Raw genomic sequence first — 27,016 nt, forward strand, 5'->3', positions numbered from 1 at the left:
TTCCTAATGCAGACATGAATACACTGGTGATTTGCTAACTTACTTACTGAGCCTGCTTTCTTACACCACATAAATTAAATTCACCTTAGAAAACTAATTGCTATTTTGAAAACAGACTGCAAAGTCTCTATATACCATACCGTGCAGCCTTCACAGCCAAATAATTAGAGAATATACTGTATAGTTTTTCTTATCTTATTGGTTTAAAGGTCTTTAGTATCAACATACACATATTTTAACCTCCTAAGACCCGAACTCTTTCATGGCATGCATATTTAATTTTTCTTTGCTATTTGGGTTGATTGGGACCTGATGAATGTAAAAACAAAGAATTACCTGTTCCTTTTTTTCTTTTTCTTTTCTTTTTTTTTTTTTTTACCTAATTTTGGTTTCTGAGAAAAATGAGATCAACATATGAGGACATTCGTTTTAAATGTTCATAGAACAGTGGCAGTATAATGTCCTCGTAAGTGGATATCAGGCCCTTGTAGAGAAAAATTAGGTATTTTGGTCTAGACATCCCAAAATGTGATGTCCACATATGTGGACGCCAGGTCTTAGGAGGTCAAAGTACAGTATTGTGCAAAAATCTTTAACCACCCTTATTTCTTAATATTTTCTTTCTCCATAAAGACTATTGGTGATTTTCACCAAAAATTTCCCAATTTCGATGTTTGACTTTAGACCTTTTGCCACCGATTTTCAGTCCAGTTGTTGTGTAATTTGGCCTAAATACCCCAGCCTTTTCTCCCTGTTTCAGTTCCTTAAAAACACAATAGATGGATCAACTTGAGGTTCAGATGGATCTCTCATGTCCTGTGTCAGGTATTTGCTGGACTTTTCCCCAGTTTTAAAGGACTCAAGTATACTGTTCGTCTGCTGTAGATAGTGGTTTAGGTCTGGCATTTCTTCTTTGTTCCTCTACTTGCCCACTTTCCTTTAAAGACACACCGTACACACCATGCTGAGATATGTCAAGTTTTTGGTAATCACCTTGTAGGTGCAAAAATACTATTTTATGCCTGTAAAACTGTGTTATCTTTGCCAGTATTCATAGATTCGACTGAAGAAATTGTAACAAATGTGTTTTTTTAACAACAAGATGTCGGTAAAAGAAATGCCTAAAGATATCATTTAAAATTGGTTCTTAGTTCTCTGTTATGTGTAGACACAAGACTGGTTTATCCCCTGAGCTAGGTTTCCTTTTTAAGCTTGAATGATTCATAGGTCAGTGTTAAGTGGCTTGACAAATTAAAAAAACAAAACAAAAAACGGCACAAAGAACTGAAGACTGTATAAAATATATTTTATATACAGTCATTGATTTAGACAGTGGTAAGCTCACAGTGTTTTTCACTTTGATTTAGCTTTTCTGCTATTTTTATAAGTGTAATAACATTGAACCCCTGAATTCCCCTTAGAGGACGTTTTATATCTTGTATGAACCTTTGTAAACAAATCAACAAGAAAACAGATTATTAATTATTGATATAGAATATAATACACATGAATAAATAAAAGCTATGTGCTTACGTGTAACACAGCGGTAGCTAAGCTCCTGTGCTTTTGTTTTTTTTCCTAATGAGCCCGCAGGGTCCGCTGATAGAGAGGTTTTTCTGCAGTTCTCCATGTAAAAACTGGATCCAAAAGTTAAACAGGTTTGTGTGCCTCCGATCAGAGATGCCTTCTTTTTACTGCCGTAATACATTAACCTGGCAGGAGGAAAATGTGGCCTGCCTTAGCATTAATTATTGAAGATAGCACAAGCAACAGTCGGAGCCTGGGATGACTCCGGGAAGCGGAAGGCAGCGTTGCTTAGCAACCAAGGGGCCAAACAAGCGCGAGCACCATTTCGGCGTGTTAGCATTTTAGCTAATTAAACTTTATCCTTTTCTTTTTAGCATATTACTCTGCGCTCAGTAGTTTTATATTTTTAGTTTAAATATATTGTTTAAGTTGACCAACAAATGGCAGGCAAGAAAAAGGAGGCAACGCTGCAGGTTGTGTTTTTGTGATTTTGTGGGGGGGTTTTTAAAGCTACTTTTATCATCTCTGGGGATAACAGTTTGTCTTTTCATATCCAGGCTTCCGTCACAAACCAAGAGCAATGGGAAGAGATTCTTGCAACCAAGGGTTTAACAGGTAAGATTTTCATCAGTAAAAGAGCTGTTGTCCTAATAAAAATGAACGCTCCACGAGAACTGTTATAAAGATGTTACAGCGTGATGTGAAGGACTGCTGGCATCGTCATTACTTATTTGCTGTGTTCTGCTGCCCCCCTGTGCTCAGTGTGATAATTGTACCAGCCTACCACACCTCCTTTCTGTCCTCCTGTCTTGTACACACACACGCACACAATCAGTTGCTGACTCTCTCATTGCAGTCGTAGATGTGTATCAGCAATGGTGTGGTCCCTGTCGTGCTGTGGTTAGTCTCCTGCGAAAAATAAAGAATGAACTGGGTGATGACTTGCTTCATTTTGCCACAGTAAGAAGAGTCAATAAAAAATATGAAGAATTTAAAATTTTCAGAGAAGGACCTTTGAAATTGTGTGTGTGAGTGTGTTTTGGTGCAGGCTGAAGCAGACAGCATTGATGTTTTGGAGAGGTATCGAGGGAAATGTGAACCCACCTTCCTCTTCTATGGGGTGAGTGTGTGTCTGTGTGTGTCGCTGGCCACTCTATTAGGTATACTTATTCAACTGCTCAGTAACACAACTATGTAATCAGCCAACCCAATGTGCTCAACACAGGAGCAACTTAATGCTGTTAGGCAAGTAGACGTGGTCAGAATGACATGCTGAAGTTCAAACAGAGCTTCAAAATGGGGGAGAAATGTAATTTAAGTGACTTTGAATGTGGCATGGCTCACGATGGAAAACTGGAAAAATGTTAGCTGGTGATGTGAGGGTAGGGTCAGAATTTGGCATAAACAACATGAAAACATGCATCCATTCATCCTTTGTACCAACTGTTCATTCTGCTGGTGGTATAATGGTGTGGGAGATATTTATTTGGCACACTTTGCGCCAACTACTAACTGTTTAAATGCCACAGCCTACTAGAGTATTGTTGCTGACCGTGTCAATCCTTTTATGACCACAGTGCATCCATCTTCTGGTGGTTGCTTCCAGAAGGATAACATATCATATTGCAAAGCTCAGTCATCTCAAATTGGTTTCCTGAATATGACAATGAGTTCTCTGTACTCAAATGGCCTCCAGTCACCAGATCTGAATCCAATAGAGCACCTTTGGAATGTGGTGGAATGAATGATTTGCAGTGCAGTCAACTCGAAATCTGCAGCAACTGTGTGATGCTATCATGTAAATATGGCCAAAAAACTCTAAGGAATGTTTCCAGCAAGTTACTGAATGTATGCCATGAAGAATAAAGGCAGATCTTAAGGCAAAAAGGGCTCAAACCCAGTACTAGTAAGGTCGTATATGCCTAATAATGTGGCTAGTTGGCTATATGCTATATAGTTGACTGTATAGTTCAACGACAAAATGTGTGTTCAGTGCTTTATTACTAAGATAAGATTCAGTATACTTTTCTTATCCCAAAGGTTGCGAAATTTCTTTATTAAATTAAGCATAATCTCAAATGTATTAGCTTAAATATGTAGAATTGTATATAGTTAAATAGTATCCAATATAATATGACAAAACACCTTTCAATAAAGATGAAAACTAACTTTAAAATAAAAATAAAAAATGCAATAAAACAAAGAGAAGTAAACCTATAAATTAAATATTAAATGATTGTTAATAATTATATGAATTATTTAATTAAATAAAAGCTGATTAACAAAGTGATATATGTGTGTGTCTCAGTTTCAGTTTCAACATAAACAATATCAAACAAATAAAAATGCCTTATTAAAAGTATACAAATCAAATATCAGATGTCATCACAGTGGCTGAATATAGGATTTTAATGTCGCAAAAATGGCTTAGTAAACACAGAGTGTTAGCATACTATTATACTGTGCCAGGCAGGTTTGTGTGTTTTGCTGTTTTTTTATACACAACTTCTGTCTCTAGTTATTTCAGTCTATTTCAGTTTATGATACCTGTAGCCTGTAATGGTTATTACAATTATTAAATTAAATTTGTTGCATTATTCTGTACCTACATTTAAGTATAAGCAAGTATGCTAGTCAAAGAAAGAAATGTTTTGTGCCGTAAAATATTGACTCAATATTTGCTTTAAATCCCCTTTCTCAGCATGTCTTAGAAAGCCCAAACATATTCTCAGTTCAAATGAGATTGGTGATTTGTTTATCAAACACAAATAAGTCATTTGAAGTCCTATGAATTGGCTCAATTTAGTGCAGTCTCAAGCCAAGTGATCACAGAATGCAAAAAACCCTTTGTATGTACAATATTGTCATGTGTCCCACCATGCTGCAACTGACTGACTGACCAAGGCCAGGCTATTCGCATGCTGGATGCTGGCATGTGTTGCTGCAGTCTTGTTCACGAGAGCACCATGTCTGATCGAGTGTTCTTGGTGGAAATCTGACTAGATGGCAGTATCGAGATGAGGCGCTCCAGTCTTTACTTGTCCCATTCTTGCAGCAGTACACCAGCAGCATCTCTTTCAGCAGGAAAATGCCCAAACCCACACTGCCAGAGCCATGCAGGCCTTTCCATATTAGGAGCATATGCAGGCATTCCCTTACCAGCATTCAGTCTTGTTATGGGTGATCGTTTGCATCACATAACCATCTTCAGGTACATTCTCACTACTAGCAATGTGCTTGGTTTAATTGAGGGTGGTGCCTGGTCAGCGCAGCCAGGAAACATGACACCACTCACTTGATGTATATTAAGTGAATAATTAATGTACCTAGACTGTTCTCACATGGGACCAGCATATAGATTTTGTACTTGCAATCTGGCTGGTTAAAGTTGAATATCTCAGATGCAGCTAAAATTTCAGGCCTGTAGTTTGTGTGTGAAAATGGCTTTAGAGCCATGCCCCCCTTGCGGTGAAAAAATATTCTGTAAATTAAATATATTCTGTTGAAATATTTATTTGTCTGATCGAAATTACACTTGTCTCTAAGCTTGTTGCTCTTTTTAAATTTTTAAATATTTTTGTGGATCGCTTACATAGGCCTCTAAAGCCTTTTTGTATCTCACCATTTTATAAATGCTAAATTAAATGTAAAAAAAAAAAGTTAACTTATTACTAGGCTTGTGTTGAATGAACAGGGTGGGGAGCTGGTGGCTGTACTGCGTGGGCCAAACGCTCCCATGCTTCAGAGGATGATTGTGGAGGAGCTAGCCAAAGAGAAGCTGGTCCTGGAGCAAGTTGGTGAACGCAAAGTGGTGAGGAGCTCATTATACACATGAATTCACACATATTTCTGCCAGAACAATAGAGTGTTTCTCTGCAGACATGCTGCCTTGTCACGGCTTGTTAAAGCATTAATATTAATTAATTTTTCTGTTCTAAGTAAAGTAGTCCATAACAACGTGACAGTAAGCCAGCGTGTATGTTACCAGTGCTGAAAGCAATGTGACTAAAATCAAATCAGTCTGTGTTTATTTTATTATTTACCCGTTTCGTTTTCCTACAGTAGTATTTCAGAATTGCTTCTGTGGATGATGGCTTTTAGCCACTTAAGTCAAGCAGCAGAAAATATATCAGCAGCTTTTTTTTAGGTGTTTCTTATTTATTTTTCGACATTTAGAGTAAAAATAAAGCCTAATAACCACCAAGTTCATGTCAAAATCCTGTCAGTCTGACACTAATAGTTGTGTATGAATTAGTCTTTTGCTGCATCTCAGGGCAAAACAGACAGCCTGCACTCTTTGCACTGTCATTTCCAATAAGTATGGTTTAAAAGGCTACCAGTTGAATGTATTACATTTATTTATTTGTAGGTTATTTTTATTAGAATTTATTAGTCGCTTGGCGAGTTAAAATAACCTGTACAGGGCCCTAGGGAGAAATTGGCATTTACTAATAATTTCTGGACTTCAGAGAGCAGTTGGTTTTCCTGAAAACAGACGTGTAATGAAGTCGAATATATATTAAATTGTATCCAGCTAAGTAAAGATTTTGTTTTAATGACATTTGGAGCAAAAATAACAAACATTTCCCGGTTAGAACCTAATGCTTTACTGGGTTTTTTTTCTATATCTTATGTGACTCTTGGGTGGAAAATAAAAGTTATAAAGCCACGTTAAATAATACTAAAGCCACCATTAGCCATAGCTGTAGTTTATACACACATATGTAAAGACAGTCATGTTTAGGGATTCATTATTTTTATTTCCTTTGTTGTGTCTTTGTTAGGTGAAAGATAATGGTCTGACAGATGAGGAGAACAAAGAAGAGGAGGAGTTGCCACAACATTTGGAAAATGAAGAAAGTGTAATTGGTACTGTGGAAAAATATAATTGGCAGTATTTTCAGTGCTGATGTTACTTATCATTGGTGTTTCCTGTTGATTCTGTGGAATATTTTGCATTCTGTCAGAATTACAGATCATCACTCAAGCTCCTCTCTTCTCTTGCAGTCCCTGCCAGTAAATCCTACACAGTTGCCATCATTAAACCAGACGCCGTTGCTCACGGCAAGGCAAATGAGATTATTATGAAGGTACATAAAGAAGATCACTGCTCACATTGGGAGAAGGAAAGATTGTCTCAAGCTTTCCTGCTGATATTAATTCATTATGTTGATGCTGATATTCTCCTGGATAGATTCAGGATGCTGGCTTTGAGATCCTGGCGCATGAGGAACGCACGCTAACGGAGGCTGAAGCTCGAGATTTTTACCAACACAAAGCAGCAGAGGTGCGGTATAGCGAAATAGAGGGGAATGGTATAGAATAACAAAAAGACAATTCTTCTCACAGACAGAGGCTTATTGCATAGATTGACATTCAAGTCAAAGTGAGGAAAACTGATGATGATGCAGTGAATGTTTGTGATGTTAGCCAGGGCCATTAATATTCTGAGTCAACATACCGGTAGCAGAGCAGTCACGACCAGTGCAAAAATCATTCAGTTACTTTGCTACACATGACACATCCATCTGCATTTTAGCACGGGGCTCAAAATAGAGTTGCTGTGTAAGCAGCTTTTTTTTCTATTTTGCTTATGGTGCTGTTTTTGACGAGACCAAATTGTTATAGATACAGAAATTTTAAATATGTGAGAAAAGCCTGGGAAATACTACTGCTGAGAAAATAATAAATGGGCATGAGTTGTATATGTATTTGTTTTTGCAGGTTTTGTATTCAGTGCATTAACATATGTGTCTGTGTCTCGCCTGCTCTTTGTATGTGTTGGTGGTTTGTAGGCGTGCTTTGAGGATTTGGTGCAGTTTATGTCCAGTGGTCCCTTCCATATTCTAGTACTCTCTCAGGTAGAGGGATCTGCAGCCGTTGTACCGGCATGGCGTGAGTTTATTGGCCCAGCAGACATAGAAGAAGCCAAGAGAGAAAATCCAGAAAGGTTAGTTACTGGAAATTATGCATATGATCCAGTGTCATTAAGTAAATTATAATTTCTGGGAAGTACAACATTTGTTTGCAGCATCGACATTTATCTCTGCACTGCTGATTGCAACAGTGCGAAACAATCTGGAGTCTGGAAAAAGGAACAAAAAGCACATTGTCGCCTGCTCCATCAGACACACCCAAACATTATGCTTCTCTCTGGTTGAGCACCAGCTGAGCAACCATCTGGTCTCCTCTCCTTTCTCCCCCCTGGCTTCCTGCAGCTTGCGGGCACAATACGGCACAGAGACACTGTTCAACGCAGTGCACGGTAGTGAGGACAGCGACCAGGCCAGCAGGGAACTCGCCTTCTTCTTCCCCAACTTTCGGACGGCCTCGGTAATGGAGCAGGATGGGGAGGAAGAGCATGTGGAGAGGACACTGGCTCTCATCCGCCCCGACGTTGCCAGGGAGAACAGAGGTGGGGCTCATGCCAAATGCACAAGTACACACGTGGGCAAGCACAGATACACCTTCAATAACAGCTCATATTAACAGCGAGACTGCTCCTTGACTCCTTCACCAAAGGTGTTGAATGACACTGTACAATGCAGTGAAAATGCACATGCTTATTTTAGGTAGACTGCTATGTTTTCTTTTTTATTTCATATCCCTGATTTTGCAGAAGAGATCTTAGATCACATCCACAAGTCTGGCTTTATAATAGCGCTTCAAAAAGAGGTGATGCTGTCAGAGGAGCAGGTCAGACAGTTTTACTGTCAACATGTTGAGGAGGACTACTTCCCTGCACTGCTCCAAACCATGACCAGGTAACTTTCAACAAACTGTATAATTAATCCAGAGATTTTCTTGTTTTGTTTTTATACTCCAGATGATTATACAACAAGTGTATTTTTACAGTGGGCCGGTGCTGGCTTTGGCTCTTGCCAGAAAAGGGGCTGTAAGTCATTGGAAAACCATCCTCGGTCCTTCTGACATCAATAAAGCCAAAGAGGAGAGTCCAGACTGGTGAGTAATGTGCACCACAGTGAGGAAAACTACCAGTAGAAAAGCAGTGAAGTTTAAAAAGCTAATCTACTGTCTGTCACAGATTCTAACAGCTTGTTAGAGAGAACTCGGCACTCTTTTCACCTCTCTTTTTATCCTTGTCAAGAAAAATTACAAAAAGAGCCAAACAACACAAAATCAGCTAGATAAGTGGTTCTTAAAGTTGGGTGCAGGGACTCCCTGGGTGTCTTTGAGTCTGATTCTGTCTGATTCCATTGCAGTCATTGAAAATGGAAAGGGACGGGCATTTATAAAGCACTTTCTAGTCCTGCTGTCCACTTAAAGCGCTCCAGACTGCAAGCCAAATCTAACCACACATTTACAGAGATTTAAACACATTTTCTCTCATACACTTTCATCCACCTCACAACCATGACCAGTTTAGAATCACTTATTAAATGTAAGTATGTTTTTGGACCCTGATCACACTCACACTCTTGGGTGAGGTATTTCAGGCATGTCCCACCGGGTGCAGGCCCCGAGGCAGACCCAGGACACACTGAAGAGATTATATCTCTCGGCTGGCCTGGGAAAGCCTTGGTGTTTTGGTCTTCTCTGCCTAGGCTGCTGCTCCTGTGACTTGGCCCTGGATAAGCAGAAGAAAACAGATAGATGGATGGAATTGAATTTTAGCTCTGCAAATATGTAGTCAGTCATTTTACACTCCACTGATTATAAATAAACAATTTTTCTGAAAAGTTGATGGTAGAGGGGCATACTGGGAAATATATCACTCGTACTTTCTGACTTTGCTTTAATTTGTGCAAAATGTGTATACGACTTGTTGACATCCACTATGACTAACTAAAAACAACTTTTTTTCTTTATATTTTTATAGAGTAGATCCTTGGAAAAGCAACATTTTAAATTATGTTTTAAAAGTCAAAGAAAAGAAATGACTCTAAAGAGGGAAGAGAGCAGGATGAGTATACTTTGGATCTGAGTAGTGTTTTCTGTTTAGTTCTGAGTAGTTTGTGTTTGAATGAGGAATTATATAAATGAGTAAATTGACTGGTTCTTACATAGTACTTTTCTACTCTACTGGAGCACTCAAAGCGCTTTATACAACATGCCTCATTCAAGCATCCATACAAACACTTTTTTATGCCTAAGTGCTTCCTATCTAACATTCATATACATCTGTACTTTGATGGATTCACTACCGACATTTCAACTGCATGTTTGGTGCGGTGAACCCGTCCAGTCTGTGAAGACCTGTGGCTTATGAGCTTCTCTCTTTGGCTCCATACAGACATTACAGTGTCTTTATGCTACTTTAGCAAAGCTAAATCTGTTTTGGGATTGTGGTAGCCTCAGTGACAAAGATCTTTGTTTTATATAAGCTTAGATAAATTGTCCATTCCCTGACCCATATATATCTGCTCCAAGACATTGTTAAAGGATGAACATTTTCTTTTGCAGACGCATGAACTATCTGTATTTATTTTCAAACAGCAGTGCTTTGACACAATTAAATATTGTCTGTTGTCTTTCTCTGTCTGCAATGCGCCATATGTTTCTGTGCTTTCTAACTGGAGTGGAATCAAACAAGGCAGTCTGAACAGAAGTGAAGAAAATGACAGTTAAATTACACAAAAATTACTCATTAAATTACATCCTTTCCTTTGAAAATAATTTCTGGAAACCATCAATACTTTCTTTTCGACGTGGATAGTGCCAGACAGTACAATCACACTTGTAATTTTCTTCTTTGTTTCCCTCGTACTCAGTCTAAGGGCCCAGTTTGCAGTGGAAAATAAGCCTATCAACCAGCTCCACGGCAGTGGAAGCCGCGAAGAGGCAGAGCGAGAGATCAGCTTCTTCTTCCCTAAACAACAGACTGTGGCAGTGATCAAGCCAGATGCAATGGAGGAACACAAAGGTCTTTTTATGACACAGAAATGCTTGACATTACTTTTGTTTTGACATATTTTTCATATATTTTTGCTCCTCATTCTGACAGAGGCTATTTTGGAGGAGATTCGTGGCCGAGGTTTCTCTGTAACAAGGCTAAAGGAGACCGTGCTGTCAAGGGAGATGGCTGAGGAGTTTTACAAAGAGCACAGAGAGAAGCCTTTCTTTAACCAGCTGGTGGAGTTCATGTGTCGGTTAGTCTGCTCTCGAATACAGCCACCAGAGCAGTGCAAAGTGACAGCATACCCGCCCTAATTCCTGCTGCCACTCCAATTTCTAATGGCACTTTTAACAGTAATCTTAGCAGCTAAGAATCAAGGCAGCCTCAGGCGAGTGGCTGCGAAGTGCATCTCAGTTTCATTCTTTGTCCCACATCGCACATCGAGATTTTAGAGCTATCTTCCGCTCCGATTAGCTCCTTCACTTGGCTGTTACACAACTTTTTGGACAAAATGAGAGAGTTGAGTGCAGCTGGTCACAGCAGCCTGAAAAAATGTCTTCAGTGCCTCAATATTAGCTCAATTTTAGCCTTAATTATGGATTAATAGTATTAATATATGCAATAAGGATGGCTATCACATGAATCTAGAGCTCCTCCTTGAATAGCTTTTATAGAGCTCCAGAGCGTCAGTAACAGCTATTAACGGATACACATTTTTACGATATAATCTTGCCGGCCACATTTCAGTGTAAAGTAGTTCTAGCTACATTTTAAAATATAGTTATTTAAAGCCTAAAGAAGTAGCATCATTTAACCTAGATACCTGTTCTGGCCCAGTTTTAACAGAGACACCTGCACATCGTTTTTTACCTGCAGTGCACCATATTCATCCTTACAGTCAAATGGTGCTTGTTGTAACAATAGGAAGTCTCCCATTGTTGCCCTAGACAATTTAACTGCATTATTTTGTGTGTTATTTCAGTATTAAAATAGTATTTTGTCATGTTTGTTATTATATTTCAAGGTTATATCAAAGGCAGCATACGAGGCCAGACTGAAAAGCTGGCCTCGTATATTTGGTTATCCAAACTTTCCAACAACCAGATGCATTCCTCTGTCTTTGCATGTTTGCAATCATATTGCCAAACATGATAGCTTTACAGTTAGACAATCCTTTCACTCACTGTGGCATTTTCATTACAGCGTGTAAACATCCCACAAATGTTTGTTTCAGGGGACCCTGTATGATGCTTGTCCTCACTAAGGAAAATGCGGTGGAGGAGTGGAGGGCCATGATGGGTCCCACAGACCCGAACAAGGCAAAGGAAGCGTCCCCGGAGTCTCTGAGGGCTCGCTTTGCTGCAGACATCCTCCATAACTCAGTTCATGGTTCTTCCAACGAGCAGCACGCGGAGGAAAAGATCCGTTTTATCTTCGGTGACATCAGCACAGATGCGGAGCTCACCAGTGACGATCCCATTTCAGGTGACCATATAATGAGTGTGAAAGTCTTTACCATCTGTCACACCATCTGGTTTCCTCTAAATAACAATTTGCAGCTGATTTTTTACATCGATTTTCTTGGTGTTAACTAAATTTTTCTTATCATACTGAAATAAATCTGTTTTTTGTTCATCTTTGGCTAAAGAGGAAGTAAAGGCTGCAGAGAAAACCAGAAATTATACAATCTTCAACTGAAGGGACTTGACCCTTTAGAGTCTGCACTTTTGCAGAATTTAAGTTGCTTTCGCATTGATGAGAAAGCCATAGAGTATTTTCATCACTTTACAAAGACAGGGATGAGGTATTGGTATCTGTATGTCTACTGACTTTATTAATGGCCATTTTTCTGTGTGTTAGTCAACAATGTAGCTAAAGAGAGACTGAAATTGGGACACCACAATTACTGTTTACTGTGAACACTGAGTAGATACATCTCTTTACAATGACAATCAAGATTACTTGCACAAGAAGAGGCGTCTCTCCTGACTGAGAGAAAACTAATGCCACTCATCTCCATAATGTCACAAACAGCTGCTGGAATTGCGATGCAAACTGGCGCTACAGCCTCTCCGTGTGTAGGGAATGAAGTAAATCTTAATTGAATCATACCATCTCATACCTGCGGAGGAAAATTGCACCTCCAGTGTGCTGTATCTTTTTTCTGTTGCCATGTTTTTTTAATGCATAATTAGGATCAGGGGACAGAATCTTGAATCTGTGTGCAGCCCATGTTTGATAAATTATGAACACTGCAACAGTGTTGTTCAGCAAAGCCGTTATTACTTATCAGCAGTGATATTTAGAAGAGTTATCTTCAGCATCCCTCTTTATTTTGCAGATGACCCACAAACAAGAGGAAGCATCGATCCAGAGCACTCAAACTGAATCATCACACCTTGTGTTTTCTCTTCTATTATAAGCTTAATGTGTAAAATTGTGGGAACAACAGAGCGCCTGCCATTCTATGAATCATGAAATAAACAAGACAAATATATATCAGACTTTTTACACCTTTTGTAGGTGGCGTATCAAGACGGCACATTCAAGAAACACTGTAGACGTGTTCGCTTAATACCGCCGTCGACAGTTTGATGGCTCTCTCAGCTCACATCAGCAGCCGCGGGCTACGTGACTAAAACCAGGATAGTACAATCACCAAAAAGCGACTGACAATTTCAGTGTTCACAGAATCCTTTAGTGAGTACACTGTGCCACTATCAGTACCTTAGGTTGTCTCCTGTAATTTACTACCACAGTGCTGTGATAATATGAACAATATGAAGGTAGTATAAAGAGTGTTACTCCTGTTTATTCAAGGGGTGAGTAGAGGGGACCGTAACAGAGCAATTAGGCTCGAGTTTTTTCCTTTTACTGTAATTATTGCGGGATATTGCTATAACAATGGGACATAAATTACACACTGAAACTACCTTAATGAGGTGCATGAATAAAGAAAATATCTAACAGCTCTAAAAAGCTACATAATTGTTAGTATTAGGTATTTCTTGCAGATCATTTGAAAAAGGATTTCAGAATTCAACCACCTTGCAACCTCCAGGACTGAAAAATGAAGGCAACATGGAAAAGGAAAAAAAACTGCAGTTCCTCTCGAGACTTGTCCTCCCTCTTAAGGGTGGCTCCAAAAGTAAATCAATCCCCATAGCCTCTCATGTTAAAATTGCTGATTTCAGCCAATTAAATAACATGTTTTCAGCCTGGTATGAAAAATTGGTGTCTGGTGTCACTCACCATATGACAACCTGGATAGGCTTCAGCCCACCCACAACCCTGAGTGGGATGATCTGTTAAGAAAATGAATAAGGAACTAATGTCCCTGTTCATAGTAAATGCACAAGGGCAGTGAGAAGCTAAGGTTAAACTCACCCATTTGGGGACTGTTAAAGCTTAAAATTAGGGGCATGGCTACTTTTACTAACAGACAGGCCAACATATGCTGCTTCCAGTTTGTAGTGAAGGTGCCTAATGGAGCGTCTCTAGTGGAAATATGTGACTCATAAGACAGCTTAGTATGTGGTAAAATTAAAAGATCCACAAAGGTTTTGCTCAGTTTTGGTGAGTGAAACAAATATTTTATCAGTCTCCTTCTTAGCTCTAAATAGTTTATAGATGCTGCTCTAATCTAATCTGAGTCAATGAACTGGACTTCTTGCCCATCTTAGTTTTGAGTTTCAAAGTTAAACTTTGGTTGTGTTTTGTATTTGGAATTGTCTGTACTGTGTATTAGTTTATGGCTTATCTTGTTAAAAAAAAAAAAAAAAAAAAAAAGACTTATCATTTGCTGATAATTTAGCACGCCACATTCATGTAAATTTGGTCATTTCTGGCTTCAAATCAAAAATTCATAAACTAACAGTTACATCACAGGTGGTAACATCCTTCTTTTACATACAGTCTATAAATTTAAAACCTATAAATGACTATAATCCAAGTTAATCTGAAGTATCTTGAAGGAGTTTAAACATGTAATCTGGCCACCATGCAACTTAAAGGATGTCAAAAGGATGGTAGAAAAAAATCTTCACATTTTCCTGTATTAGCAAAACAAAAAGATTTATTGTAGTTTTCACCCATTAAAATAACTTTCAACTCAGTGCAGGCATGATGTAGCTGAGATGTAGGACTAGGCTTTGCTCCATGGGCAAACCCAAAAAATGATGGCAATAAAATTGGTCAATCATCGGTCTTTGTAGCTCCACTGCTTGCCCGTACTGGTGCCGTGGTGCTGAGCAGACGTGGTTTCGGGCGGAGTGTCCTCCCAGTCATTTGCGGCCTCCAACAAGATGGCCTCATCCATGTCGTCATCTGCAGAGAATGATCTCTGGAACATCTCCATGATGCTCCTCTGGGCTGGATCCTAGACAAACAGAAATAATCAGTGTGTTTTAAAACATAAATGTATATGTAAAAACTCTTAACAACACTATACATTATTAATTTACATACAAATACACAGTTTACCTTGGAGTGGAAGCTGGTGTTTTCTGCAGTTTCCGAGAGGTTTGCCTCAGAAAGACCCACTTGCTCCAGGACATTCATCTTTTCCTGGATCATGGGCCTGGAATGATACATAAATAAATATCAGTCCAGCCCTTCACTCACTGTTTGTCACAATATGCACACCAGTCAGCCCACATTAACCCCTCCTCCTCCCTCTGCTGTTACAGACCAAGACTAATGAATGTTGCAGGAAACAGTCTGAATAGCCACATAAATGCCTGTAGTTGGGTCATACAGTATTTCCTCCTGATTGACACATACCATAGGTGATCATCAGCAGTTCCCTTGGCAACCAGGTAGTGAATGTTCACACTGCTGGTTTGTCCAATACGATGAACTCTATCCTCTGCCTGAATGAGAACCTGCAGTGGAGGAAAAAAGCTTTTTCCTTTATAGCAAAAAAGAGCAAAGGAGTTTCACAGCTTTAGAGAATGATTCTGGCTTTTCATTTAGCTGCAGTGACCCCAAAAGGCCAAAGACTCCTCAAGAAGAAAAATCAATGAAAAGACATTATTCAAGCTTTTAATTTATCTGCCGACAGCTGAAATTAAAGCACTAGTTTCCACCTGGAACTGAAGCTGTGGCTGAATATGTGCTTATAATGAGTCACATTTTTTCTGCATTCGACTCCTTTAAAAAAAAAAAAAAAAAAAAAAAATCTAACCTGCATAAGATGTGTGCTTCTGGGAAATGTCTCCTTTCAGGTTTTGGGGGAATTTATCACATTGTGGGTATAAGAAACAGAGCGACATAATGTTTCGAAGGCTACCAGGAAAAAATAACCTAAACACATGGATGATTACTAAAACACACACTATGGCTGGATTATAACATATAATCTAATGTCATAATGTAATTTTGTGTTCTCTGTTACCAGAAAAACTGTGGTGTTCATGAAAGCGCAGTTCCTCTAAAGGCCACTTGAGGGTAGCTTAAAACGTGAGTCAATCCCCACAGACTCCCATATTAAAATTACTCTGCTTTAGAGATTAAATTAACACATTTATTGTCTTGTAAAGAGCAGATTATTATTTATTTTTTCTTCTCAGTAACTAATTTATCTTTTCATAACAAAAGTGCTTTCATATCTTATATTTTCAATTTCCTTTCCCTATTTAAAAGTTAAATGCTGACAACCAGTATTAATACAGTAGCCCTCTAATTTTCGGATTCAGCTTGGTAGCATTAGAACACTTCTTGTTCTATATTTGATGTGTGGGCCGAGAAGCAAACCGGAGCTTTTTAAACAGCGGGATTCCAAAATATTAAAGAATGGTGTTACTGACAGTGTCCTTTCAGTGACAGCGGAGTGTTTTGCAGGGACAGCTTTCCATGTCTCACCCCGGGGTTCCAGAAAAGCTCAGCGAAGATCACCAGGTCTGCAGAGTGCAGGGTTAGGCCCATATTAGCTGCAGTGATGGACAGTACCGCCACACAGGTCTTGGCTGAGTACTGAAACCTTTCGCACAGTTGCTGTCGCTCCGCTGATGGAGTGCTCCCATCAATGCGGATAAAACCGACATTCTGAGGAGGAAGTAAACCTTTGTTATTTTCTGAAAACAATCGCTCAAAAATAATGACTTATTGCAGCAGACCAAGATAAATCACCAAATTAATTAAATAATCCCATCCTTATTAAACTTGAAAGAACAATAAGTCATAGTAGTAGTGCTAAAGCTCAAATGTGCTCAGAGCCGCCCACACTTGTTCTCCACAGCTACTGAAGGACTTGACCCGTTTGACGTTTACTCCCACAAAAGATCTCATCTGAGTAACCGGTTTAAAACAAACAAACAAACAAACAAAAAAGTTAAACTTCATTCTTCTACGTCACAGCTGCATCACTTTCCACTACTAGCCCTTTGTGTGGGGTATCATCAGTATGTGTCTTCCTTACTTTTTTCCCCAGCTCGGTCGTGATATGATCCAGGACTAATTTATGATGGGCAAACACCAGAAACTTCTCCCTCCCACACTCCAGCATGTCTATGATGTACTCCCTGAGAGGGACAGAACAACATACTGCAGAGCTGAACCATTTCAAAAAAACATTGAAATATTCAGTCTTTATCTGAAGTCTTGGTTATCTCCAGTGCGGTGCAATCATAATGCTCTGACAAAAGATTCTCTTTCATTTTACATTTTAATCTCAGCGCTCATCAAATATAAGCTGATTCGACTCACTGATCCCCACCATTAGAGGGTCTGTACTTACATAATGGCTTGTAGCTTGGCTTCGGCTGTGTGGTTATAAAAGACGAGGAGGGCTTCCTTCTCTTCCATTTTCTGAAAAAGAGATAAGGAACATCACAAGATAAGAACTGACAGGAGATTCTGTTTGATGATTTGATAAGACTGCCATTACTCGGAGGAGTACTGTGATTATGCACAATCAAGCTCAGCGACTCACTCCCATTGGGCCGTATAAACACTCCAATGAGGCTGGGCCGGAGAATTCTGGGTCGTTTAAAAGCATTTGTGTGCGCTTGAGGCTCGAGGACTGAGCCAACACATCTGATTACCTTGGGCTAACTAAAAGCTTCCTCAGCCTCTTCTTAACAGATTTGTCTTTTTAGTCACAGTCTTTGTTATGAATTTTGTATTTTAGGAGCGTACAAGCAATACAAGTGAAGACATAAAACAAATCCTACTTTTGCAGATATTGTGATATTTTATAACTACTGAAATATACACTCAGGCACTTTGATTTTGACCTGCTTTTGTCTTCACTCTTTGTGGCACATTCAACAAAGAGCTGGAAACATTCCTCAGAGGTTTTTGGTCCATATTGATGCAGATTTTTTGGCTGTACAACCATAAATTACATGGTCAGCAACAATACTCAGGTAGTGTCTGGTTTTTAAAGGATGTTCAGTTGGTACTAAGGAACCAAAAGGGTTCCAAGAAAATATCCCTGACACTATTGCACCACCAGCAGCCCGAACCAATGATTCAAAGTAGGATGGATCCACGTTTTCATGCTGTTTACACCAAATTATGACCCTTCTGTTGTCCTATTTTGCTGCACCTGTGAACTTTAGCTCAGTGCTGCTGTAGCCTATCTGCTTCAACGTGTTGTGTGTTCAGAGATGCTCTTCTGCAGGAGTGGTTATATGAGTGGCTTCCTACCCAGTCTGGTCATTCCCCACTGACCTCTGACATCAACAAGGCATTTTCAGAGAACTGCCACTCACTTAATAATAAATAATCACTTTCTCCTTCTCAGACCATCCTCCGAAAACTGTAGAGATGGATGTGCGGGAAAATCAGGAGTTTTGGGAATACTAAGACCAGGCCAGCTCATCTTGACCATGACTATAAATGTATTGAGCTGCTGCCATGTGATTGGCTAATTAGATGAGAAGTTGAAAAGGTACACTCAATAAAGTGTCCATTGAAAGTATATCCATCAGTTCTATGATTTCCTGATTATGTAGAAATGATTAGAAAACACAGTATTCAAATTCTATTACCTTCCCGGGTTTCAAAGGTTTCAACACCTATGACTTACATTGCGATGTCCTTTGGCCAGCTGCTTGGCTGCAGCTGACAGAGCAGCTTTCGTGCGGGTGTTGATCCCATCGATGGTCACCGTGACCACCTTGCGCTGTTTAGCGGGAAGCTGGGAAAGGACCTCAGACTTGAGACGGCGCAGCATCAGACACTCCTCCAACAACAGCTTCAGCTCTCCAAGATTAGAAGAGCCTGTGTAGTCCCAGCCCCAGGTCATCTGTAGGTGCAGTGAAAGGCAAAAAAATAAAAGAACAGGTGATAGTGGGAATGACTGGTGGAAAATAAAATGTGGCATGTAAAAGTTCAAATGTTATACTTAGAAAGAGTTGAATGTAAACTTTAAGATTTTTTCTTTCTTCTACAAAAATTTGCTTTAATAAAAGTCAAACATGTGTTTAAACACCAATACACCAGTCATAAGCTTACACTGGTTTTACAGCATGCACTAACTGTAACCTCATAAACCTGTTGTGTACTTGTCAGCAGTCCTATGAATTATTTAACCCATTTTGCAAATGCTAGACATCTCCGATCAAGAACTGGACACTTTACAAAGTAGGCGAGGCACAGATATATCTGCTGGCTAGTCTTCTAATAGTCTCATGTGTCCTGGAGTCACAGCCACATACAAGTAAACAGCACTAAACATCAATTAGTGTAGCAAAAATTCTTTATAGTTAACAGACTACCTGTCTGGCATCACAATAGCGGATCCCAAACTCATGGAAGCGTGGAAAGAGTGTCGGTCTGACGGCCAAAATCTGAGTGTACAGCTCAGCCGGTCTGGACATGGCGGGGGTCCCCGACAGGAGAATCACTCTCTTCGCTACCTGAGGATGGAAAGACGGACAACTCTGATCACAGAGAACTGTTTACTCAGTCTAGTCCATGGGAGCAAATTATATATTTTGATTTGATTACCGTATTTCCCGGACTACAAAGCGCACCTGAATATTAGCCGCACAAGCTAAAATCAGTGGAAAATCCTGTTTTGTACATACATTAGCCGCACCTGACTAATAGCCGCAGGTGTTTCAATGTTGACTTATCATATGTAAGAGAATATGCACAAAGGGAATTGTCAGGAAAGAGATGGCTGTTTGGAGACATCACTTTTATTAATATTTTGAAAAACAAGTTATGGGTACATATTTGCATAACTTTTTAGGTATATGTACAAGTAGCGGTAATTACAAGTACGAAACATGTGCTGTGCTTCATAAATGAGTAACAAATGTAGTACATAACAATAACCTACAGCACACCAGAAAAATAGATTCGGACTACCTTTTAGGCTCAGGTGCAGCGACACGGCTTTAACAAGAAGAAAAGTCAGTCATTCACCACCATCTTCCTGCCCACTAAAACCACCAAAGTCCTCTCCTCCAGTGTCGGAAACGAACAGGCTCAGGATGGCTTCGTCATCCACTCTCAGCTTCTTTCATTCGTTGTCACTTACAAAACCAAAGAAATCCTCGTTGTCAGTGTCAGAGTCGAACCCCCTCTGAAGGGCCGTGGCAGTGTCTTCCTCTCCATAATGCAGCAGTCCAGCCCTTTGAAATCCGTTGGTGATCGTGGATGTTTTCACACTTTTCCACGCTGTCAGGTTCCACCGGTGGAGTTGAGCATAACTTGCTTTTCGCAAGTTTATCGCCGCTCGTCATCCACGACTCCCGCTGAACGCGTAGCGTTAATTTGAAGTTTGTTTTTCGCGCTACTTGTACAGCACTATGTTGCCTGGCGGATGGACACGTGACCAACATACCACTCTTGAACCCCGATACTGTGTGTCTGATCACATGCCCTCCTGCCAGTCAACATAGTGCCGTACAACAGCGGAACAAACAAAATAAATCCTCTTACGATATGACAAAAATCTTGGACAATCCATAGAAAAGCCGCACCTGACTAAAAGCCGCAGGGTTCAAAGCTTGTGCAAAAAGTAGCGGCTTATAGCCCGACAATTACGGTACATGTTTTTAATCTTGGTGGAAAAATAACCATGATATTAATAGTCGCATGGACTGTGGATTTCGCTTAAATTGTAAATTGCAGAGAAACAGATAATTGTCTGATGGCAGAAATCCCAGATCTGTTTGCCTTCAAAATTAAATCAATTGTTCAGCCAGCCTATGGGCTATCTGACACACAGATTTACTGAAATCTGGGCCTTACCTGAATTTTAATGAATTATGAGGGGAAACCGTTCAAATATAATCTAATAACAAATCTAATTTGTGACCCATGCAAAGGAAGGAGGAAAAAACAAACAATCCCTATGGTGTATCTAACAAAATTATTAATCCCAGTAAAACATTAAATAAAAGTGAGAGAGAGAGAGAAAAAAAAAAAGTACCTTCAGCAGAGGCAATGCTGCTTTACAACGAGCAGTCTTCATGTTTTTCAGAAAGTGAGACTCATCCTACACAGAACGACACGTCAGCGAGGATTTAGGAACCTTAACCTGAACATGAATGTGAACTGAAAACAGCCATGTTTAAATAATAAGCTCACCATGATGAGAACATTGAAGGGATTTCCTGGCTGCTGCTTGTCCATCCTGCTCAGTAGGTCATAGCTGATGATGTTGATCAAACCAGACCGCAGACTGTCTTTGGCCTTCACCACTACGTTGATGCTGTCAGGAGTCAAGGAGGGAAGCCAGCGTCTGAAGGCCTGCAGGCACAGATAAAGGTTCGTGTGAGAGAGACAGACTGAAAAAACACTCTCAAAGCATCAGGATTGGTCTAACTAGCACTGGGATCCCACCAGTTTCTTAAATTTATAGCCAACATTACTTTGTGAATAACAGCCAATTTATGTTTTTCCACCACAAATAATTCATGGTAACCACTGCAAGAGTGCTCCCATTGAAAAACAATCAATCATGCAGTTTAGAAAAACTGCCCACTGACAATTCGCTTACTCTCTTGCCATTCGCTTGTCAGCCCAGTTTAAACTCATTAAATTATAGCTCCTGTGCTGTGCTGTACATTTGGCCCAAAGCACAAGACTAACAGAGGAAGTGTCCTTTAATGGGACGACATCCGGTGACTGGGATTTCAACCTCTGATAAGAGGACTGCGTTTCGTCCTATTTTGGGGCGGGAGGGGGGGCTGTGAAAGTGAGTGAAATTGGTTTTGAAAATGCACTGCTGCTGCAAGTTAAACAAAAAAAATAGATGCTACAGAACATAAGACACGGATGGTCACTGACACTAGAAAGTACTGAAAGACAGGGACAAAGAGATGTTAATATTTCAAAGTCAACCATTTTTGGCTAGCAGACCAGTTGCCACTGGTTTTCAGTGTTACCTTTTTGGCCTGCTTCCCTTCATTAATATGGATCACGCTCACGTTCTGCGTCAGTTGCTGTTCATCTGCTATAGATAGTTTTTTTATGCTAAATGGTCTGTATTTGTATAGCGCTTTACTTGGTCCTAAGGACCCCAAAAGCGCTTTACACTATACACAATCATCCACCCATTCACACACACATTCACACACTGGTGATGGCAAGCTACATTGTAGCCACAGCCGCCCTGGGGCGCACTGACAGAGGCGAGGCTGCCGGACACTGGCGCCACCGGGCCATCTGACCACCAGTAGGCAACGGGTGAAGTGTCTTGCCCAAGGACACAACAACCGAGACTGTCCAAGCCGGGGCTCGAACCGGCAACCTTGCGATTACAAGACGAACGCCCAACTCTTGAGCCACGATCGCCCCAAGGCCTGAGGACACAACGACCGAGACTGTCGGAGCCTGAGATTTCTTTTTTCTCCAGTTTCTTCTATTCTTTAGAGGCTAATAGCTCTTTGAACCACCTTGTTGGTGCAACAATACTATTTTTTCCCCTTTGTCAAATTGTGTTAACATTGGCAATTTTTGCAGACTGAACTAAAGAGATTGGAATAAATTATGATTTTTTGTGAATATGGTCTTTGTAGAGACAACAATGTTTCACCCCAGTGTTGTGTAGTGTCACAAAAAAGAAATCCTCTGGTCAGGTACAAGGACTGGGCTGAAAATGAAGCAGTTGATACCCAAATAAAAACTTGGCAAGACCTTCAGAAAGCCATTTTAAAAATGACATCAAAGACTGTCTACTTGGATGCAAAATATAAAGAAATGAGGGGTGACTCAAGACTTTTGCACAGCACTGTACCTAAGATTACAATTTCCCAGTCTACTTTTCTTTGTCACAAAGAAACAGAAAACTTAATATCAGTTTTATTTTTAAGTAGATAAAAAGCAAGCCATGTGAATATGTTTCCTGTGGATCTGGTAACAAATAACTGATGTTTTTCTCTGTTTTGAAAAGTTCAAGATGAAACAAGTAATCATTTAACTTGAAAAGAACTAATTAACAGTGCATTTAAATATTTGATTTCAGGATAAAAACAGTCAAAGGAAAGGAGTCAAATAAATACACCATGTATTAACACCTCCACCATAAATCAGTGCTTCACAGTTCTAATTATCAAACGCACCCATGAGACAAAGAAATGGAAGCATTAAATTCAAGGCTGCCATCTTCGCTGCTAAGATAAAGCACCTAACAAAGAGCAAGAAGTCCACAGGGAACCACATTAACATTCTTCAAATGCAGAGAGAGTTAAGCAGAAACCAGGATTATAATGTGGAGAACAGAGTTTGAGTCAAAGGACAGTAGAAGGATATCCTTAAGACGGCGCGTGCTGACCGAACGTGACGCTATTAAATGGAAACAAAGCGATGAACTCTAGCACCTCTTAAGTAATGAGCTTATTTTTCTTTAGGCACAGTTTTTACCTCAGCCCAGGTGAATCGTACAGAGGACGGAGTCACCACCAACAAAGGCCACTCCTTTTTGTAATAAGCTGCTATACAGATGGCCTGAATAGTCTTTCCCAGGCCCATGTCATCAGCCAGGAGGAGGCGGCCCTGTTTAGACACTGCAAAGCTGCAGAGACAGAAGGAAATATTTAAGATAAAAGGTCATTACTGGAATGTCTCACAAACAGTGGCTTTTAATGTGCACACATAGAAGAAATTACAAATAAATAACTGTTTATTGTTATTATTGGCTACACTGCTTAGAAAGAGCACTAATGACTACCCAAAGAGACCTACTTGACTCCCTCCCTCTGGAAGGGCATGAGGCTTCGGGTGAGAGAGGGGTCGATGCTAGAGAGGTCTGCCTCAGGGACGTTTAAAATCCTGGCTTCAGTCCCATCAAACCTGGCAGAGAAAGCCTGGATTATTGCCCTGGGAAGAGGCTCCACCTCCACTGCTGCTATCCCACTGAGGAGATCCACTGGGTATGGAACACAGCGCGGTAAGACAAGATGGCAAATGTAACAGGGACATTGGTAGACCTGCTAAATAAAGCCAGTGTCATTACTCACTGAGTCTCTTATAGTCCTCGAGTGAAAAATTCCACTTTCTTGTTTTCATGTCTGCCACAGACAAAAAAAATCTGAGATCAGAAACCACAAAAGCAAAGAGACTGTCAAAAAAACAAACATAATCAAATAAAGCCACTGTTACCGTAGTTCTTTGTTGGCATTTGCTTGAATGCTGCAATGACATCAACATGGTAGCCAATGTCCACCTCAAACTTTGTCTGGGACACCAGAATGCACTGGCCCTGCAAAGTGGCTCCGGGCTTCTGCCAGCCATTACATAACTTGAGCAGCGCTGCCAGGGCCGTGCCGTCCCGAGCTCGGCTGGTGGCCTCCGTCACGTCCACCGCTTCCATTCCCTCCAAAGGTCTCAAAGACACCGAAGGAATGGCAGCTGCTTCCTCCACTGCAATACGGGGTCAAGAAAAAAAGTAATGATTTAAGACAGAGTTTGTTTAAAAACAGCAGCGTGCATGAGTTGAGCTCCTGAATATGGAAGATCCTGTGAATACTTCCGTACTTAGCTGTCGGTAGTCTTCTAGACTAAAGTTCCACATCTTGGTGGCAGGATCTAAGGCAGAAAATTGCATTTTTAATTCCAAAAGCCAGCAAAATCAGTATATAATACAAAATAACTATTTTAAAATTGCTAATCATCCTATATAGGATTAGAGATTTATGTTCATAAAAGAAGATAACAGTTTTTGCATTAACTGTTTAGGAATTACAAAAAATTTATATATATTTTCAGAGACTAATTCAAGCAGAGAATAATTGACTGGTAAGCAGTTTTATGGCCAGGTGAGGCCTGTTCCCTTTTATGACAAAAGAAACTGACATAATATCTAAAGCTGATCCAAAGTGTTGAATTTGTGCTGTAATTTTAAATATGACATCCAATGAGATCTCAGTGCAGTGAGGGAGGCCAAGTGCATGATCATAAGAAAAACTCAAGAAAACAACTTGACAGCATCTAACCAAGTCAATAACACTTTTAGGAGGTAGGTGTCACATTGTAAATGTCTAGTCACATGGTTGATATGACTGTATACCAATGGCTTTTGGTGGTCTTCAAGAGTAACAAGCACTGAAAATTCACTGCAAAATTCACGGAGTAACATATCAGCTGCAAAACAGCACAGTAAGCATCTCAAACACTTACCATAGTTTTTTGAGGGGATGGACTTGAAAACAGCAATAAGCCCTGCATGGTAGCTCACTTCTACCCTGAAACGGTCTTCTGTGTGAGGTACACATCTTCCCCTTACAGAGATGGCAGGCTTTTTTGCAGGTACGACATTTGTAGAGGTGGGGTTAGAGGAAAGCTGTGCCACTTGACTCTGAGCAGGTTTACTGGGCTGCTTGTAAAATGAGCCAACTGCACCTCCGGAGCTGCTGGATGAGAGTTGATGTTTGCCCTGAGCTGGCCCCACGGGGATGCTTCCTTCAGGAGACAAGACGGAGCTCCTCAAATGTTGACTTACCAGAGGAATTGAGTTAGTAAGAGTCTGCAGAGACATATAATACGAAGCATTATAAAACTATCCTCACCGACAGTAAATGACTGCACATTTAAGCATAAACCCCACCTGGTTTGAAGATGCAGAATTACACACAGTGCTTTGGTTGAAGTGGCTGCTAGTGCCAGGCAGCTGCTGCTGACTTTGGCTCTGTGGTTCCCTTTTTAAGGGAGGGGGGAAGCATTTTGGTCCCGAGACTGAGGTTTCTCTGTGCTGAACTGAGGCAACAGGATCCGGACTCTGTTTGGGGAGCTGTGTTTGCACTGAAGTACTTTTGGAGCCTACTGAGGGCTTAACATTGGTGCTGTTAGCCTGTCCAAGTCTTTGGGCTCGTCTTTCTAAAGCCTTCCGCCTGTTCTCCTCAATCATTCGCTGTTGCTCTGCAGTCAGCTGATTAGACATGTTGACAGCTAGAGCTATCTAGCAGACATCGGCTACAATCTAAGACACCCTACGTCTGCAAAAAGGTGATCTGTGTAAATCCATGTTGCCTTTTAGAGCTACTAACTTCGTTTTGTTTAACGTTATCTGCACTGCTGCTTCTGTTGCTAATGGTAGCAGCTAGCGACCCTAATCTGGCTGCTAACAGTCAAACTTAGCAACATAATATTATCGGAACAACCACAGTAGCATTAAAGATACTTGAACTTTAAGCCGTCTGAAGCGGATGACCCCAAAATACAATCTAAAAACAGCGAAGTCTGCAAGAATGTCGTCAGCAGAAACTTTTAACGCTAGTTTACAACTTCTTGGTTCAGGATCTGGCGCGCAGGAAGTGACGTAGGAAAACAAGTCGGCACGTGCAGGTAGTGAAGGCAAAAATAATCTATTCTTGAGAAACTACAACGACTACAGGGACGTTTTTATTGCCATTAACCACGGCTTTAAAAAATCATTTTGTACTGATAAAAACCGCGAATATGTTATCTTAAAAAAACAGGAAAATATTTATTTATTTTGCAATTTGTGATTCTCCACTATGAAGGTGACACTATTGCTACCGAAGTTTACGTAAAACATTTACATTTGTCTCTAATTATCAGTTAATGTGAGTATTTTTCTGCTCTAGTACGCACATTTTGTTAATACTTCTTACGTAAGACATCTAGTTAAAGAGAAAATGGAGAGGTTTGGAGGGGGGTTATGCTGTTATGCTGACTTTAGCTCAGTATTTCTATAGTTTAACTTAATCATTTTCTGCTGGACCATCTCTAATTTGCCTAAACATTTTATGGTCGAAAGTTTAGACGTATAAAATGATTTCTTCTCCAGCCAGTGGAGGAGCAGTCATTCACAATCTTACCTTCATATATGGTCACAAGGGCGATTGTGGCTCAAGAGTTGGGAGTTAGGGTTAGGGTTAGCCCTCTGACCACCGGTGGTGGTCAGAGGGCCCGGTGGCGCCAGTGTCCGGCAGCCTCGCCTCTGTCAGTGCACCCCAGGGTGGCTGTGGCTACAATGTAGCTTGCCATCACCAGTGTGTGAATGGGTGGATGACTGGATATGTAAAGCGCTTTGGGGTCCTTAAGGACTAGTAAAGCGCTATATAAATACAGGCCATTTACCATCTATTTAGACTTTGATTATTTTCCAAGGAGTTCCAGGGTCAAGTAAGAAGGTAAGCCCACATATTTCTTTTCCACAGAATACTCTCCACAAACATCTCCAAATTTTTAAAACTATGGATTCTCGAC

The 27,016-nt window shown here is 40.3% G+C and overlaps 2 protein-coding genes across 4 annotated transcripts; one reads left to right on the forward strand and one right to left on the reverse strand.

Moving 5' to 3' along the window:
- Positions 1-1,801: 1,801 nt before the first annotated feature.
- Positions 1,802-18,433, forward strand: LOC146556906 (thioredoxin domain-containing protein 6-like). 3 transcript variants are annotated; one of them, XM_085250389.1, is made up of 16 exons: positions 1,802-2,000; positions 2,085-2,142; positions 2,384-2,487; positions 2,561-2,647; positions 5,222-5,338; positions 6,312-6,396; positions 6,535-6,617; positions 6,722-6,814; positions 7,323-7,477; positions 7,746-7,942; positions 8,147-8,291; positions 8,383-8,490; positions 10,260-10,411; positions 10,493-10,637; positions 11,619-11,869; positions 18,132-18,433. In XM_085250389.1, the coding sequence occupies exons 1-16, from the start codon at positions 1,968-1,970 to the stop codon at positions 18,191-18,193; spliced, it is 1,875 nt and encodes a 624-aa protein (XP_085106515.1). In that variant the 5' UTR covers positions 1,802-1,967; the 3' UTR covers positions 18,194-18,433. The 3 variants fall into 3 exon arrangements, with proteins under 3 accessions (XP_085106515.1, XP_085106516.1, XP_085106517.1); XM_085250390.1 differs by having other exon boundaries at positions 2,576-2,647; XM_085250391.1 differs by lacking the exons at positions 1,802-2,000; positions 2,085-2,142; positions 2,384-2,487; positions 2,561-2,647 and adding an exon at positions 4,609-4,738.
- On the reverse strand, positions 14,432-26,130 carry smarcal1 (SWI/SNF related, matrix associated, actin dependent regulator of chromatin, subfamily a-like 1). Its single transcript, XM_085250388.1, has 17 exons — positions 25,392-26,130; positions 24,965-25,310; positions 24,323-24,373; positions 23,948-24,208; positions 23,806-23,856; positions 23,531-23,714; positions 23,210-23,360; positions 20,933-21,094; positions 20,775-20,840; positions 19,108-19,248; positions 18,417-18,635; positions 17,121-17,191; positions 16,803-16,905; positions 16,247-16,429; positions 15,167-15,267; positions 14,867-14,963; positions 14,432-14,762 (listed from the first exon to the last, which is right to left on the reverse strand). The coding sequence occupies exons 1-17, from the start codon at positions 25,722-25,724 to the stop codon at positions 14,583-14,585; spliced, it is 2,700 nt and encodes an 899-aa protein (XP_085106514.1). The 5' UTR covers positions 25,725-26,130; the 3' UTR covers positions 14,432-14,582.
- Between the last annotated feature and the right edge of the window lie 886 nt (positions 26,131-27,016).

Source organism: Mchenga conophoros, linkage group LG16 (assembly GCF_057382185.1).
Source record: "Mchenga conophoros isolate Kocher_MC1m ecotype Shallow Benthic linkage group LG16, M_conophoros_male_GT1.1, whole genome shotgun sequence".
Taxonomy (NCBI): Eukaryota; Metazoa; Chordata; class Actinopteri; order Cichliformes; family Cichlidae; genus Mchenga; species Mchenga conophoros.